General features: G+C 34.5%; 1 protein-coding gene across 1 annotated transcript; it reads left to right on the top strand.

The window, feature by feature from the left end:
- Positions 1 to 2,587: 2,587 nt before the first annotated feature.
- Positions 2,588 to 18,346, top strand: HELRODRAFT_83132 (hypothetical protein; the record flags this gene model as incomplete). Its single annotated transcript, XM_009023265.1, has 5 exons — positions 2,588 to 2,686; positions 3,128 to 3,226; positions 10,534 to 10,644; positions 14,342 to 14,485; positions 18,164 to 18,346. Coding segments are annotated over 5 exons (636 nt in total), but the record flags the coding sequence as incomplete, so codon positions are not given.
- Between the last annotated feature and the right edge of the window lie 481 nt (positions 18,347 to 18,827).

The raw sequence follows: 18,827 nt of genomic DNA, 5'->3' as shown, positions 1-18,827 counted from the left end.
TTCCACATCTCCATCCCACTCATTCTCTTCATTCATCAACCTTTCCATATGAGCTTTCCACACCTGAGCCTTTTCCTCCTCATCTATGCACAACTTGCCAGATCCATCCCAAACACATCCATTCCCTATAACATCTTTCCTATCCCTCATTGACTGCTTTGCTACTTTAAACATTTTCCTCGAACTCACATCAAATTCCATTTCCTTCATTAACCTATCTGATGCTTTCGTCATTGCAGTTGCCACTGCCTGTTTTGCAACCTTCCTAGCCTTCCTATACTCAAACTCCGCTTCCTCCGTCATGTCCCTTCTCCATACCCTAAACCTCTCCTTCTTGACCTCCAAAACCCTTCTTATATCTTCATCCCACCACCACGTCTCACCATGCCTACACTTTCCTTTCGTCCATCCACATACTTTATCTGCCGTAGCCAACACCCTGTATCTCTCCCAAACATCTCCATCCTTACCACTCTCCCAATTTTCAGCCACCTTCACTTCAAATGCCTTCCTCACCTCTGCATCCTGCAACTTCCATGTCTTTCTCTTTGCCACAAACTTATCCTTCTTCCTCCTCCCCATTTCTTTTGATGTCACATCCATCACAACCATACTATGCTGCAGCATACCAGGTATCGCCTTCACATTCTTCACATACTTCCTATGTTTGGCCCTTACCAATATATAGTCTATCATCGACTTATGCTCCCCTGACCTATATGTAATCAATCGCGCTGGTTCCCTTGTAAACCAGGTATTCCCCACCACCATGCTATGTGCATCCGCCAACTCCAACACTCTACGCCCTTCCTCATTCCGAATACCATATCCCCATCCCCCATGTACACCTTCATATCCGTCTGCATCCGCCCCCACATGACCATTCAAATCACCCAACAACACCACAAACTCATCCAACCCCGCTCGCCCAATCTCGTCAGAAACATCATCATAAAACCTATCCTTCTCCTCTTCCTTCCTACTTTGTTGCGGAGCATATCCTGATATCACCCTCACTATTACTTTTCCAAACACCATCACCACCACAATTACACCATTGCTTCTCCGCCTCACTTCCAACACCTTCTCCACCAACTTTTCTCTTACCATCACACCAACTCCTCCCGTACCATCATCCCCCTTCCACCACAACTTATATCTTCCACCTTTAGCCCCCACAAACCTTGTACCCTCACCCTTCCATCTGTTCTCCTGTAATGCAGCCACGTCAACCATTCTCCTCTGCAGAAATGTTGTGCATATATATATATATATATATATATATATATATATATATATATATATATATATGTGTGTGTGTGTGTGTGTATATATATATATATATCGACTGGCAGACGCATGCGATCAGATGAATGTACCAACTACGCAGCTGCAGACATCGTCTAGAGACATTGCAGTGTCGGGACCAATCGTCTGGAAGTCTGCCAATGTCGATGAGAATGTCGAAGATGAACATTGTTGATTTCCAAAAGAATTTGAAAACTTATCTATCTGCGATGAACGATTGTAATTGATAGTATCATATCGTTTATTGATAGAATGTACATTATTTCACTGTTCGTTTATTATTTTTCTTTTTTCGATTGTGCTTGTGAGAGATATTTATTTTAATAGGCGCTTTATAAGTGTTTGATAATAATGCCGCGATTTTCATCAATATTTCTTATATATACTATACATTATATACAGTTGTTACAGTGCTTAGATATTTTTTGTACAATCATAATCATCATCGATATCTTAATTAAATTAAATAAATAGTCGGTCGGCGTTTTCCTTTGTTGTTTTTTTTGACAACCGTAATCATCACCTATATCGCGATTAGACTAACTAAAATGCCGGCGTGATAATTTTTCTTTGATGTGTATCGTTAGTATCATAATCATCACTGACATCGCAGTGAAGTTAAAAAATGGTTTTATTGATGTACTTCTGTTAGAAACATAAAAATAATTGGCGTTTACGTATATCTTTGTGTGCTTTTTTAAATTTGTTATTAAATTGCTATTTCGTTTTTTCACTATTTTGGTTTCGCAAAAAGCTGGACAAATACACGTCCCGCAGACACCAAAGCGACAAGGCGTGTGAAATTCTGGACTGTCCGCCCAGTTTGGGATGTTTGGCAACTATGAACTAAGTATCAATAGTTTTAGATTTGGTTGTCAAAAACAAAATGATTTCATTGAATGAGACAAAATTAATCAGCCGATAATGTTTGTTCTATACAGTAGGGCAATAATATTAAATGTGTGATTTATTTAAAGTGTAACAAAAAAAGATACGTCTTATAATACTGCATTTATTTAAAATAATTGTTTACAACTTCATTTACACAAATTTTTATGCTTATGTTTTACAATAATTTATTTACTGCTTATTAAGTCTAAACTACCTAAATTTACTTTGATAATAGCCAATTATTTTTCCGTCTGTTCTCCAGTTTAAAAAATATCTCCAAATTACACAATTGATCCACCCTGCCAGTTCAATATTTTCATTTCTGTTGTCCTTCATATACCTTCAGTTAACTTAAAATTAATTATTTAAAATAAAGGAATGTTATATTTCAGGAACATCAGGTAAATCAGCAGTTAAATTTGATGATGCAAATGTTTGTAAAAGTTTTCTACTTGGTTGTTGTCCACATGACTTGTTGTCTAGCACAGTAAGTTTTTGTTTTATCTTGACTTGCTTTCTATGTAGGATCGGTCATTAAATTGATCATAGTGATTCTGTAGCTTCTTTGGTGCGTTCATTATACCATTGATGTTTCTGTGTTTTTTTAAACCCTTATCGATGTGTGTTGTGTTTTTGCACAGATCTTGTAAATTAAATTTCAACATTTATCAAAGCAACCTGTATTCACTTCGTTTCATAGGGTTTACCTTAGCTGTGATTGGAGTGTTGTACTAGTACATAACTATGAGTATGTGCTTTTAGAGGATTTCATTCATCTTTACATTAATAAATATTACAAATCTCATTTATTATCAATAGTTTTTCACGTTTTTAAAGTGATAACAAATTTGGTTTTTCGTTATAAATTTGTTATTTTTAATTATTCATTTGAATTTAAAATGATGTTTTATTACAAATTGATATTTAGAGAATGGATATAGGAGAATGTCACAAAATGCACGATGTGGCTCTAAGAGCAGATTATGAAATTGCTGCTAAAACAAAAGACTATTTTTATGATGTCGATGTTAGTATTTTTAATTGTTTAATTTTGACTAACATGCTTTATAAACATCGTTTTATTTATTTCTCTTTTACTACGGTTATATTAACTGGTTACCCCGTGTTCAACACTGGTTCATCAGACGAGCCAGTTTGCAACCGCAGCCGGGTTTCGTCAGAGTTATGCTGTATTAAGTGATGTAGGGTTGAACAGACGAGGCACATTGTCTTGAATGACGCAGAAGGGTCAAATGTTGTCAATACCATTATCGATTCTTGATTTGTAACTATTGAGGAAAATTTTGTGGCTAGAACAAAGCTGGGTCAGCGTCTGCCTGGTTGATCCGGGTAGTTAGTGTCAATTCTGATTCGTCTATATTCTAGGCAGGTGGTGGTCACCCTTCGAGCAACGCCGGAGACTTAATGGAGGCTTAGGCAGCATTTCAATAGACTATGTTTTATGCTGCTTTCAGTCTGTTGTGAGTGACGTCAGCATGACTTGCTGCACTGTGAGAACCTGGTGGAAGATTATCCTTCATGTTGCAGATTTTACGATTTATTACAATGATGGCGTGTTGTGGACCGTGGCATTGTAGCAGGAACCGTGCAGATAGGAGGTCTGTGTGTTGTTTTATCGAGAGCATCTGGCACTCAAAGAGTAAGTAATCCTCCGATGCAGCATTAAGGTATGCTGTGTTGGGCGTAAAAACTGTAACTATTGATTTTGAAGTTGAAACCTATAGGCTCTTTCGGTTGAAAAAATCGTTGAGTGAAAATAATTGTTGGTCGTTGGATCAGAATGTTGACGTCCGGACCAGATATGTAAATCATCCGAAATTGATATCTGATGGTAGCTGAGGAGCCTTGGAGACAGATATTAAAAAGGGTGGAAGATAGAACTGAACCTCGTGGCACGCTTATGCGCATGATTCGCTTTTTGGGGAGTTGGTGGCGAAATTCGGTAAAGGTTCAGTGGCCGTGGCAGATAGTTGGAAAGCCGTAGTGGAACCAGGCGAAGTAGAAGTCAGATGATCATCAAGCAGTGTTGCAGTGTTTGATGACTTACGGTGTCGAACGCTTTTGTGAAATCCAGGGTTTTAAAGATAGTTCGATAGGTTTTTTTATTATTTAAAAAAACAGATTCTGACAGGCACAGAAACTGACATGCTAGGTAATAATATATTATAAAAACGGAAATTAAATAACGGAGTAAGAATTTACGGAGTAAGAATGTTCAACATTAATAAGCATGGTAAAATTAAAACCGCCTAGAAACTTCTAGGCGGTTTTAATAACTAGGAACCTTCTAGATAACAACACAAAGATTTTATACAACTTTCAACAGCACTACGACCTAAGAATCGCAGAAGCCATTTTCATCGAATCTGAAAAACCTTCCATCAACATCCAACAACTATTCTGGACAACACTTTCAACTCGAAGAATGCGCAACAATAACCTTAATCGGATCCGCCAGCAGTCTAACAATGATGATGATGATAATGATAATAATGATAATAACAACATCAATAACAACAGCAATAATAATAATAATTACAATAATAATAATAACAGCAATAATAATAACATCAATAATAATAACAATGATAATAATTATAAATTGAACTAATTTCGCATTTCACAATTTTGACGCTGTTGCTCCCACCTTGACAACTATAGTTCAAATATTAAAAAAAATTTGAATTTTTCGTTATATTTTATGTTCGTTTTCGAATTTATTTTTATATATTTTTAATAATATTAAAACTATAATTTTACATCAATAAATAATGCACTGACGATGACGGTTTACTGTCGAAATAGATCTATCTGCAATAATTTTGATAAAATGTTTGTTAATAAAAATAGAGTTTCAATTTTTAACAGACTCAATTTCGTTGATAAAAATTTACTAAGACAAATTGAAAAATTCGAATATAAGTTGATAAACACTAATAAATCGGTAAAATTTATATATATATATATATATATATATATATATATATATATATATATATATATATAAATGCGAATGATACAAAATTCTCAGGTTTATTATCAAAAAACAGCAAACCTGGTAATAAAGAATAATTGTGCGCCTCCCCAAAGTCCAACTCTGAAAAGAAGCCACCTAGTACTTCAAAAACCCACAACTCAAACCGCAGCTCGATATGTAGATGATATCTTCGTCACTTACAACAATGATGAAATGAAACTATTGACCAACTTCTGGATGAGTTTAATTGAGTTTACTAACTCTAAATTGAAATTTACAATTGATCATTCAATTGAAAATAAATTACCTTTTTGGATGTTCTAGTTCAAAATGTAAACAATAATTTCAAAACTTTGGTCTATATCAAACCAACCAACAAAGGAGAATGTTTAAACGGGAAGAGTGAATGCTGTGATTTCGTCATTAGTTGACCGTGCCTTTACACATTGTTTAGATTTAGACGATACGACAAAATAATTGAAGAGAGTGACGGAACTGTTAATTAATGATGGCTGTAAAAAAAATCACTCATTGATCTGAAAATCTTAAAACGAGGGCAACGAGATGATAGGAACCGGTCCACTAGAACTAATAGTATAACAATATATACAAATTTTATGTCTACGTCATAAAACGGATGAAAGAATATTAAATAATATAGTCATGAAAAACGTCAAAACAAACAATTGTAATGACAAGTTACAACTCAGAATTTACTATGCCAACAACATAACTTCTTTCCTTGTTCTTAAAAATAACTGTAATAAGAAACAAGAGTCAATAATGAAAAATTGTTACCTGATATGTTCCTATAAATGTCCTATCTGTTAGTTGGGCACCGAATTTCAGAATATATTTTACACACTACATCTACATTGTTACGAAGATAAACTATGTATACTCAAATAGGTACAATAAAAAAATCATTTGATCGATAATCAGCAATTACTGGAGAGATGCTCAACAATAACACAAAGATACTGTATTGCATTAGGAATATTCTTCAACTTAAAATTGTAGAAACACTTTGTATAAACAAAGTGAACCCTGTAATAAAAATACAAGAGAATGCAGTAACCTTACTACTGACAAAAAAACTTCTTATTATTATTATTATTATTATTGTTGTTGTTGTTGTTGTTATGTTATTCACTCTATTGACATTCCTCAGAGGATAGTACTGTTGTGATTAAATGCTTTATTGAACAAATAACTTTTTAACTCTTCTGAAATCTTTTTCTGGAACAATTTGCTAAAGAGAAACATTGGATCAATGCAAAACGAATTATTGGAGCCAATAAAGTAGGAACGCATAGTCAGTTTTTGGAGCCAATAAAGTTGGAATGCACAGATACAACTTATATTATTTTATTTTATTTGGACCTAAAATTAGAACTAATATTGTTTTCCCTGTTATATATTTAAACAATTATGCTATAAAACTGGTTAATTCAGTGAAATTCCTTGGTGTTGTTATTACTTCGAATTTGTCATGGTTTGACCATATTAAACATATTTCATGTAAATTATCGAAAAACCTACGTACTAAATATCGTTTAAAGTTTAAATTTCCAAGTTTCATCTTATTGACTTTATATAACTCTCTTGTGCTACCCTATTTAATTTATTGTCTTTCGGTTTGGGGTTTAGCACCTAAATCTCATCATAAAACTTTAACTTTAGTTCAAAATTTTTTTTCTTAGGGTATTATTCAAATTGAAAAAAATTGATCATATAAGTCATTGTTATCAATTGGCTAATATTTATAACATATATCAGTTTTACATTATTTATTTGCTTGTTTTCTTTTTTAAAATATACAGATTAAACTATTGTGCGACTCTCTACAGTCAAGTTATATTATTTAAAAATCCTAAAAGAAATACTTTACGCTATAATCCTGATTTTTATCTCTTTAAACCAAAGTCAAATTATTTTTTTAACTCAGTCTTATCTTCTACGCGTGTTTCGGATACTTTACCTGTGTATGTAAAGGATTCACCCTCTCTTGGTTTATTCAAAACTGCTGTTCACCATCTTATCTTATTTGATTGACGTATTTACTCTTTGTATTTATTCATTGTGTTTTACTTTTTAAATAATAAAAATTTTAAATAATTAATTAATTATCTCTTGTATTTCAGTTCAACTGTATGTTTTCATATGTATATGAGCATATTAACGCCAAACATTCGTTAAATATAAATATATATATATATATATATATATATATATATATATATATATATATGTAATAAATTCCACCGATTTATTAAGTGTTTATCAACTTGTATTCGAATTTTTTAACTTGTCATAGTAAATTCATCAACAATATTGAGTTTGTTTAAAATTGATGCTTTATTTTTATTAACAAACATTTTATCAAAATTATTGCAGATAGACGTCATCGTCAGTGCATTATTCATTAATTTATTAATTAGTATTATTGTAATTTTATTATTATTAAAAATATATACAAATAAATTCGAAAAAAAACATGAAATTCTATTGAAAAATTTTAACAACGAAAAATTTTAAGTTTTTTAAACGATAGTTGTCAAGGTGGCAAAAACAGCGTCAAAATTGTTAGGTGCGAAATTAATTTAATTTATTATTGTTATTATTTTTATTATTATCATTATTATTGTAATAATAAACTCAGAATCATCCAGACAATAAAAGATGAATAAATATTCAGATAATTTGCATAACTATTTAAATGACAATTACAAACGCTGCTCAATAATTATAAATACTTTTGAAATATCTCCAGTTGGTTTCTATAATAACTTAAATCTTTCATTGTTTAAAATTATATGGCCGGTTTCTTTTAATAATGAGTTGATAAAAACTGTTATAAGGTTATCATACGGCATTTATTTCGACAGAAACAATTTATGATATAAATTTGAATATATTTCACCGCTCTGTACTTTTATTTTGAATTGAGCATAGTGGTTTTATATTGACATTTCATTATTTTACCATTTCATAGTTATAATTATTTATTACCCTGGCTTTGAATAAAAGAGTTCTCATTATTATTATAGTTATTATTATTATTTATATTATTGCTGTTGTTGTTGATGGTGTTGTTATCATTATTGTTATCATCATCATTGTTAGATTGCTGGTTGATCCGATTAACGTTATTGTTTTTCATTCTTCGAGTTGGAAGTGTTGTGATTCGTTGTTGGATGTTGGTGTAAGGTTTTTCAGATTCTACATCTGCAATAATTTTGATTAAATGTTTATAAGTTGATAAACTCTAATAAATCAGTGAAATTTATTACATATTGTCAAGAATTTGGTCTTCTACCAGTATATATATATATATATATATATATATATATATATATATATATATATATATATATATATATAGCCAGACTCTTTAAAACGAACTTCTATACAACGAAAATCTCTATATAACGAATTTGTTTTGAATTTTACATTATATGAAAATTTTTATAGAAGGGAAATAATTTTTCTATAACGAATAAAAATTATAAATGTCCAAAGAAAAATCTGACCAAAAAATGTACCTAGTGAAGTAATTCAGTGCTTTAATTAGTGGGAGCATTTTTTGAAGAATTTATTACCAGTGAGTTTAGCTCAAGGTGATATAAAACAATTTTTTTAAATAATTGTTGAACATAGTAAACTGTAAGTTACATTTTACGTTACTAATTAACGTATTATGCTAACAGATGTACATATATAATGTAAGTTCATACATATTATATTATGTTATTTTTTTCATATTTTTGCAATTATGCAACGTATTATTACTTTTTTTTTGTAAAAATAAATCATTACAAGGTTTTTTATATTATATTGTTATAACTGTCTGATCGACGACAGGTTCGTTTAATCCTAATGAAAAACAAAGACAATACAACTTAAAAATTATCGATTTATTTATAATTTTAATCGATAATCAACGTTAATTAATTTTACTACTAAAAGTTAACGTCCACAAACTCTCAAATTAACGTTCAATAACATTGCTTTCCGAATAACAATTCACTAACGTTTATCGCAGATACAATAAAAATACAACGAATGTCAAATATCGCTTTCGACACTAACAATCAATCGCTTTCGACACTAACAATCAATCGCTTTCCAATATAAAATATTCAAAAACGACTATTCAATATCACGCATGTCTTCGTATACCCGTCTTAACGACGCTTCTCGAACGTCCTAGATATCTCGCTGTCAGAAGGTTCTAGTTCCTCCCCAAACTGTATGCGTTCGTAGCGACACTAGCGCCTCTGGTGAATAAATTTGTGATGGTTCTAACAATATATATATAGCACATACACAAATTTTAAGCAACGTAGAATTTTTTCCAGAACAAATTCTTTATATATATATACGTTTTATATAGCGAAAGTGTTTATATAGGTTTTAAGTGACTGTTGTTGTTGCCCCTTCAGCCAATTAGCAACCGGGTTAGGGTTAGCAAGTCGGGTTTCGCCAGAGGTCTATTGTGGTGAGAACTGTGGGATTTGCTGGACAGCTGAAAAAATGTGGCTTAAAATTTGTGTATGTTCTATATATATTATAAAGAACCTTGTGATGATTTATTTTTCAGTAACATAAACACTCTTTTCGCCAAGAGAGTGACTATGTTACCGAATGTCATTCAAAACCTACATAAAACAAAATTCATATTTAACGCTGATTTTGACAAATGATTTTTGAAAAAGCTTTTTATGTTGGAATGTGAAGTGATTTAAATTGCATAGAACATCACATGAAAAGATGACAGAAAGGCAAGTATATAAAAAAAAAGAAATATTGAAAAAATTAAAACATTTTAAGACCATTGACTGAAAATAGAGACATTTATACAAGTCTAAATAAAAACCCTATGATGTTTATTTCAATCAAAACTTACAAATTATTGATATAAAAATAAACTGTTTTTTATAAACGTTTATAGATATTTCGAGCGGCGTGATAACGTAATGGTTAAAGGCGCCTGGTCCTGCTATTTCAGTGATTTGGTTCGAATTAAAAAAGATATCCGCCTATCATATGCAATGTGTGTGATACGTGGTTTTCACGCATATTCATACACGTTGTTTGTGTTTGTCGTTGAAGCCTTTAAAGTAGGTTCACAAGGGAGATTGCTTCATGAATAGATAACTGCATTTATTTTTTCCAAATTCTCTTCAGTTAAGAATTTGCCTCATCATTCGGTCTTAGTTTTGTTTTTTTCTTTACAGCCTATTAGTTTTTCATATCCAATATTTTTACTCCTGCGGTTTTACCTAATTTTTTTTTAAAAATGATAATTTCTAAAGCATTTTTTGAAATTATAGGCAATGGAACACCTAGAAAGATTTTTGAATGATTGCGATATCAGAGTAGAACAAGCTAAGCGAAGATTGAGAGAAACTCAAGAAGAACTATCGGAAGAAGCAGCCGTGAAGGTATCATAAGTATTTACAATTTTTTAGATTTTTCTTTTTTATGGCACAACTCAAACAATCATAAAATACGCAGACGATACATACCTCATTATCCCTTCATCAAACACAAACACCATTCAATCTGAGTTGGAATCACTTCTTACCTGCTGCAATCTTTCACTAAATTTTTAGAAAATCATTTAAACTAATCATTCACAACAATCACAAAAAAATTTGTCAACCTCCAGAACACCCTTCAGTCATCCGCACTGACCAGTTTAAAATTCTACCTCAATGCTCAACATTACTCTCTACATCATTTGTATCATCAAAAAAGGCTTACAGACACTGCACGCTCTCAAAACAGCTACTCAATGAACGTTACACGAGACATCCGAAGAATTTTTAGTGACAGCAGGAATCTAGAACTTCTGCCAGCAGCAACCAAGCGCCCCTATAGTATCAATCAATCCTCGTTTATAGTCTCCATCCGTTATGGGTCGGACTGTTTTATTCCATTCATCAGTTTCTGTTTCCAAGCCGATCTATCCATTGCGTCTGTCTCTTTGAGTCCTCCTGTATGGTCTGCGTCCAGAACTTTTTGGGCGACCGCTTGGGCGGGTGCTATGCACCTAGTGCTCAGTAACGGAAATTATTGTATCGTTTTCGCTTCGCTTCACATGGCCAAACCTTCGAAGACGATGACGACGACATGCATCCTTCAACGTGCACAGTCCCGATCGGTTCAGGATCTCGGTTGTATGGATATGGTCCCTTAGGTCAAAGTGTTGCATCCAACAAATTATCTTCATGTCAGTTCGGTGAAGCTGCTGTTCGAGTTTTGTTGTCATCGGCCACGTCTCTGCACCATACATTAGAACAGAACGTACAGCTTTGTTTTATAGTTCTGAGTGCAGCGGTAGAGGAATGCTATGCCGCATCAGTACCGAGGCAACAAGGTGCCATCTGCCTCACGCCGCACGTATGCGTCCACGAACGGCGGCATCAGCTTATCCAATCCAGCATATCTCCAAAATACTGAAATGAAGTAATGAAATGAAGTAAGAGTTGCAGTCCCGGTAATCGTATCACTATCTGGGCTCCGTTGTCGCGGGTTGATGCAGGCGGGGCATACGAAATCAGTCACTTTTCTCTGTGAGCTGGTATTTCCGTAGCATCGTCTGTGACACCACTGCTGACATCGTAGGCATTTGATCGAGTTACTTCCAGTTCCAGTCCCACACACCGAACATGGCCAATGACCAGAGACCACAAGCTCAGCGGTACCACTGGGGATCATACTTTTTGTTTCGACAAGGTTTACCTTTAGCCCGTGTATGGTGAGCTGGGTATTCCAGACGTCAAACTTTCTGGCTGCGTCTTGTTTCGAGGCCACCGTCAGAACGATATCATATGCATATATCACATTTCATATGTTTTCTGAGCGTATCAGTTTGGTTATTTCTTCCATCACTGTGATGAAGAGCAGGGTATTGAGTATTGATACCTGATGGACACCGACGTTAATATCAAATTCATTCGTGTTACCGGCTGTTGTGCTGACCAGAGTTTTTGTGTTAGAGTACGTTGCCATAACCAGCCGAACCAGATATTCGGGAACAAGTTGTCTACGTAGACTCCACCTGATTGCCTTAGAGGCACTCTGTCAAAAGTCTTTTCCAATTCTGCTTCTGTCTTCTGCCATTGTTTGAAAGCTGCTTTCCGACTGGTAATAGCATTTTGCACCGTCTCGTTTCACCACCAAGTTTTGCAGTTGTGCTTGCGTTTTGGACAAGATTTTCACACACAGCTGTTACAGCGCTCACTAGGGTGTCCTGAAAAGATTTCCAGGTTATGTCTACCTTCTCCAGACGATCCAGCTATGCCGATACCAACTCCTCGATTTTCTCTCTGAACATGGGGTTCTTCAGTTTCCATGTCTTTATTCTAGTAGGCATTCGATTAGTTACAGGGCGTGATTGTTCTATTATCATATCGGTCACCAGCAATCGATGTTGAGGGATGCATGCTTCGCCTGGAATGACTTTTGTATTCCTGAATAGTCGTCTGTGTTGTTGTCTGACGACAATAAAGTTAATTTGTGTGCATGACATCCCGCTTTTATATGTGATCAAATGTTCTGCCCTCTTCTTGAAGTAAGTGTTCAACAGGGAGAGTTCAAGGTTTTCAGCAAATTCCGGAATCCGTATACCGTCTTCGTTTTGAGACCCGGAGCCAAAGCCTCCATGGACACCGTGGAACCCATTTGCTTTATCTCCAACATGGCCGTTGAGGTCGCCACATATCAATGGTATCTCTGATGATGGTGTTTTCTTGACGGCATCTGATAGTGTGTTCCAGAAGTTATTTTGGCGTCTTCAGATTCACCGGTCTGTGGTGCATATGCAGAGAAACAGTCAGAACCTATTTTCCCATTGAGTTTAATCAGCATTAAACGTGAGCTGATTCGAACTGCCTCCAGTACATTTTGTGCCAGTGATTCCCGTATGAAGATTCCTACTCCATTTTGGGCTGTCTTTTGGCCATTCCAGAACAACTTGTAACTCTCAATGAGAGAGACACCATTTTATTTCCATCTTGTTTCCTGCAGAGAACAGATGTCAACCCTTCGCCTTTTCAACATGTCGACGATCATCATGGAGCGTCCAGTAAGCGATCCAGTATTTAAAGTGCCAAGTGTGATATTCCAGGAGGGGACGCCCGATTTTCCGCAACATCCTTCCACTGTTGCGTACTTTCTGGATAGTCACCCCTTGACCATTCAAGGTCTTGCAGGGAATAGGGGATCTTTTCTTTTTTTGTGATGACATGAAAGATGTTTGGGTCAACAAATTTTATATCTGGAATTGCCCAATTCCTAACGACAACCACCAGTTATAAGCAGTTGGCCTAGCCTTTTTTGCTGGAAGCACACAAGGCAGTGCTGTTGCAGTTTATTTTGTGCCCAAGAGAGCACGTTGTAAGCTGGGGAGACAAGTTGTTAAATTCACTTTCGTTTGGTTGATTGTTTCGACGACGGTTTAGACGAGTGTTTTCGTTCTGTAACTATTTGGGTTTTCACTGGGTGATGGAGAGTTGATAGCAAGCGTCCGCGGCGGCGAAGGTCTACCAGACTGTCCCGATTGTGGAAAAACAATTTGTTGGCGAATTTGAACGGTAACGTTGTATTACAAATTTAATAGCAAAAAATATTAATGTCCTCCGTGATTTCACTTTTCTACCTCTAGCATCTCATCGGTTGAAAAAAACATGTATAGTGCAATCCAAAACAAATAATAGAGCACTCAATTCCTGACAATGTTCCTTTCATATTTGGCTACAAAAATGTCATTAATATAACACCAATAAATATCTTAGTTTTCTAAATCTTTTAAAAATTTTATTTTCTATTGTACCCACATAAAAATTGACAAATAACATACATAGAAGGGAACCGATAGCAACACCATCATTTTGAGCATGCATACTACCACTGGGACAAGTAAATGGAACTTCATCAGTAAAAATTTTGTGCGATTGTTTAAATCATTAAATTAGATGGGCTTACATCATGATAGACGCGATCTAAAATGAATTTGTAAAAAATGACTCTACATCAAATGTTTGTGTGTGTGTGGTGTGTGTGTGCGTGTGTGTATGTGTACTATTATTGTTATTTAGATAATGGCTGTTTCTTATTTTTTCGTATAAAAATTAGGCAAACAAGATTCATGATATTGCTGAACAAATTGGTACAAAGCTTGCTAAAGCGGAAAAATTCGGAGAACAAGGTGATGTAGATGAATCGCTGAAACTTATGGCCGAAGTGGAAGAATTAAAAAAGCAAAAATTATCTGCTGAGGTTAGATTTAAAAATAAAAAAATTTTCAATTTTGTTTGTATCAAGTTAGGTGATAATTTATATTGGATTATAAAGAAAATGGCTAACGCTCCAGAACTTCGCTAGCTTATTTTTCAGGTCATTTATAGTTGAACTGTCTATGTTCTGTTAAACCGTTCCTTATCTGAATATTTGTATTCATGTTCAATATTATTTTTGTTTAGACGTGTAGACGGTAAAATCATCCGCATAAGATATTACCTTGACGTTGGGGGTTCAGGAAGGCTCGAAACATAAAAGTTAAAAAGCGCCGGTGACGGTACTGAAACTTGAGGAACGCCAGCGTGGATGTCACGTTGTTTGGATGACTGAGAACGGAATTCCGTTATAGCGGACTGATCGTGCAGTAGGCTGGACAGCCAACGTGAAATTGAGCCCGGATAATCAACATAATGGAATAATCATCATCAGCCCAAATAAAAACACAAACTTTGTGCAATTACTATCTCGGATGCAAACTTAGATGTTTTTAGGTAATTCACAGAAACGCATTTTGGTCGATAGAGCCGCACTGTTACTGCCGAATAAAGAAACTTTTTTTACTCAAGTACATCAACAACATATTTCTGAATTTTGGGTGCAAAGGAGTGACTCATACTTTGTCATTAATGCCATTTTTAAGACAACAAACAAACTGAGAAAGAAAAAATTCATTTAATTGTAAAACCCCATTCCTTTTATAATTAACATTTTTAGATCTTCAAAACAATTAGTCTAAGACATAGTAGAAATTGATGAAGAAAATGCATTTAAATCATCAAGTATTTAATGATGTTTAATAGAACGGTGTTTAACAAATAGAGGCTACTTCTGTATTGGTTGTTGGCTTAACTCGGGTAACGCTTTTTCAGTGATAGCAGTATTTCATACTCAAAATCCCATCTTGTTATCACATTCTGTTACAAGCTAAGACCTTTTCCCACCAAAGCTTTCTGAATGCGAATATAATGTTTGAATATAATATGTATTTATATATATTTATTTTTCAAACTAATTTACCCTTATTGTAATAAAGAAATAACATTACTTGGATTTTTTACAATAAGCACCTAAGTCTTTGGCTGTTTTCATTAGTTACAAAATCACTGTTTTTCGAAAGCATATTCAACCGCCAAATTGGGATCGTGAATAGCGCATCCAAACCATTTCACACATTAGAATGCCTTAACCATATTACTTGGGTTCTCGGTTTTCCATGTGCTTGAGGCAAAATTAAATCCAATTTCCTGAAAAACCATGAATTAACTAATTGAACATAAGTTGTTTGTTTATTCGTATTCGATCAGTTATTTAATGTTACAGTCTCACTTCTAAAATTTCTATTGACTGTTTTCAGCTAACATTCTTTTATTTAATGCAGCCAGTCCAATATTCTATCACACAAAATCCAGCCTCATCGATATCAAAGTAATAAAGAGTGGTCATTTGGTAGTCAGTATTGGAGATCGAGCACTTCCAGTGGTCTGTTTTAAAAGATATAGGGCCTTGAAAAAAAATCCCAGAAGATCGAGAGAAAAACATAATCTTTCCAATATACAAAGGTAAGAAGACCCTTTAAACTGTGGATGTTATATATCAATCAAGTTATTGAATCATACTATAAAGGTGATGGAAAGAATTTGGAGCAAAAAATCAGGGACCAGGTCAGTATTGAATAAATGCTGTTTGGTTTTTCTCTGAGGAAAAATACTATTGATGTAATTTTTATTGTTAGAAAAAAATCAAGAAAAGTTCAGAGCCGGTGTTGAAGAATGGTTGGTGGACACAGTGTGTATAAAAGAGCCGGGACGGCGGTATGGATTAACGATAGTGTAGGTAAGTGGTTTGATGTTCAGGTGGATTTACATCAGGATACTGCGCTAAGTTCTATGTTTTATTATAGAAATGGAAAGGATTAGTAGGGAGGTCAGAATTGGGTTGCCAGGGAGATTTTATAGGCTGATGGCACAGTTCTTATGGATGGCGAAGGGTGAGGAGAAACTGAAAGAAAAGTTTTCAGTGTGGAAAATATCCATCCTTTTATACATAACATATCAAGTGTTAAATGAGCGTAGATATGAATCCATTTCCTCATATTCAATACAACCATTAATCCAAAAATCAGACAATTAAAAAAAGAATAAAATGTACAATAACTTAATAATATTAACAAAACATATAACAATCAATCTTCGTTTAGCGTCCAGAGACCCAGTTCCCCCGAAGTTGGACGTTTTCTTTGCCATCAATTTTTTGCGACAAACTAGGCGATCAGTTGTATCCATTTCGTTTAAATTTAAAGCTTTCATGTCTTGCTCGATTGTTTGCGACCAGGACTTCTTTGGACGGCCTTTGGGACGTGTGCCAGGTACTTCAACATCTGCAAGACAAGTTATGGTACTGTTTCCACTTCGTTTGACATGACCAAACCACCCCAGATGGTGTTGCCGGCATTCGTCTTTTATATCATCTAAACCAGCACGACGCAGATTTGATGAGGACCTTCAGACTAATACGTTGGAATAAATGGCATCTCCTTGCCTCTATATTGATGCGGCGTGACATCCCACTGTCACTACGATCAAGACTTTATAAATCTGTGATACGTCCGGTGTTGTTATATGGTGCAGAAACATGGCCAATGACAACCAAACTGGAACAACAACTTCAATGAACCGACATGAAAATGCTCCGATAAATGCAACGAATTAGTCTGAAGGACCACATCAAATCTACCGAAATCCTGCGTCGTGCTGGTTTAGATAATATAAAGGACGAATGCCGGTAACACCGTCTGCAGTTGTTTGGTCATGTCAAACGACGTGGAAACAGTGCCATAACTTCTCTTGCAGATGTTGAAGTACCTGGCACACGTCCCAAAGGCCGTCCAAAGAAGTCCTGGTCGTAAACAATCGAGCAAGACATGAAAGCTCTAAATATAAATGGAATGGATACAGCTGGATACAGCTGATCGTTTAATTTGGCGCAAAAAGTTGATGGCAAAGAAAACAACGTCCTACCTCGGGGAACCGGGTCTCTGGACGCAAAACAAAGATTGATTGATTGAATATATATATATACTGCATAAAATATGGTCTTCTTCTAACCTATATACATATATATCGACATATATATATATATACATATGTGTGTGTGTGCGTGTGTGTGTGTGTTGGAAGAAGACCATATTTTATGCAGTATTGTTTTGCCTCTAACTCCCGTGAAAGATGAAGCAATCGCTTCTCACGTTCTTGTTCGGTTGCTAGGTTTTGTCTGTCGGTCGTAGAAATACCAGTAAATGTTGTACTGTGTATATAACCATTACAAGCCATAGGCCAGACGTACGTTTAGTCTCTCACGAGACTCGTCAGTAGACTGTCGAATAAGGTTTAAAATAACACAACTCAATTATTGTAGCCAAGAAACGCAAATTGAGGTGTCGCGGCCAATAGGTAGCATGCATGCTGTGATTTTCATCAATAATTGCATTTCTGACAGTCTTAATCCAATATATATATATATATATATATATATATATATATATATATATATATATATATATATATATATATATATATAATTTTTATCTTACTTGTATCTTTTATAAAATTTAATGTTAATGTTTATTTACCTGTTTTATTTTCTTGTTACTGTTCTTAGCTAGAATATAGAACAAGCTTACCATCTTCTAGTTACCAACAGCAAAAGTTGAGAGTCTGTGAAGTTTGTAGTGCTTTTCTGGGCATTTATGATAATGACAGACGGTTAGCTGATCATTTCGGTGGCAAATTACACGTTGGATTCATCATATTACGGCAGAAACTTGAAGAACTTAGGGTTTAAAATTTTTGTTATAAATGATTTTTTCTATATTTATATTGGTAACAGGACGTTTCGCCTCCAGTCACTTTCGCCCTCAAAACTTTTCGCCCGCACTAAAGACTATCCGCCCCCTTAATTTTATGGTTCGACGTTTCGCCTCCTGTCACTTTCGCCCTCAAGACGTTTCGCCCGCATTTGAAGACGTCTCGCTTCCTATAAGTTTAACGCTAGATGTTTCGCCTATATATCATAATATTATTTAAAATCGGTTTTATTTACAAATACATTGTCACTACTATAACAAAAAAGTTTACAGCGTTGCTGCTACATAAATGCATATACACATCGAAAACGTATACAAATCGAATAATGGTTATTTTTTTAATAATATTTCAGCTAACAACAATAATATTTGTAAATTTTGGAACAATTTTTTGAAAATTGTGGTGACAGTTTATTCATTTTCCTTCAGTAAGTTCTACATCGTTTCAATTTTATCATA

Source organism: Helobdella robusta (genome assembly GCF_000326865.2).
Source record: "Helobdella robusta unplaced genomic scaffold HELROscaffold_35, whole genome shotgun sequence".
Classification (NCBI taxonomy): domain Eukaryota; kingdom Metazoa; phylum Annelida; class Clitellata; order Rhynchobdellida; family Glossiphoniidae; genus Helobdella; species Helobdella robusta.
The sequence above is the reverse complement of the archived record's forward strand: the minus strand, read 5'-3'. Positions and strand labels throughout refer to the sequence as shown.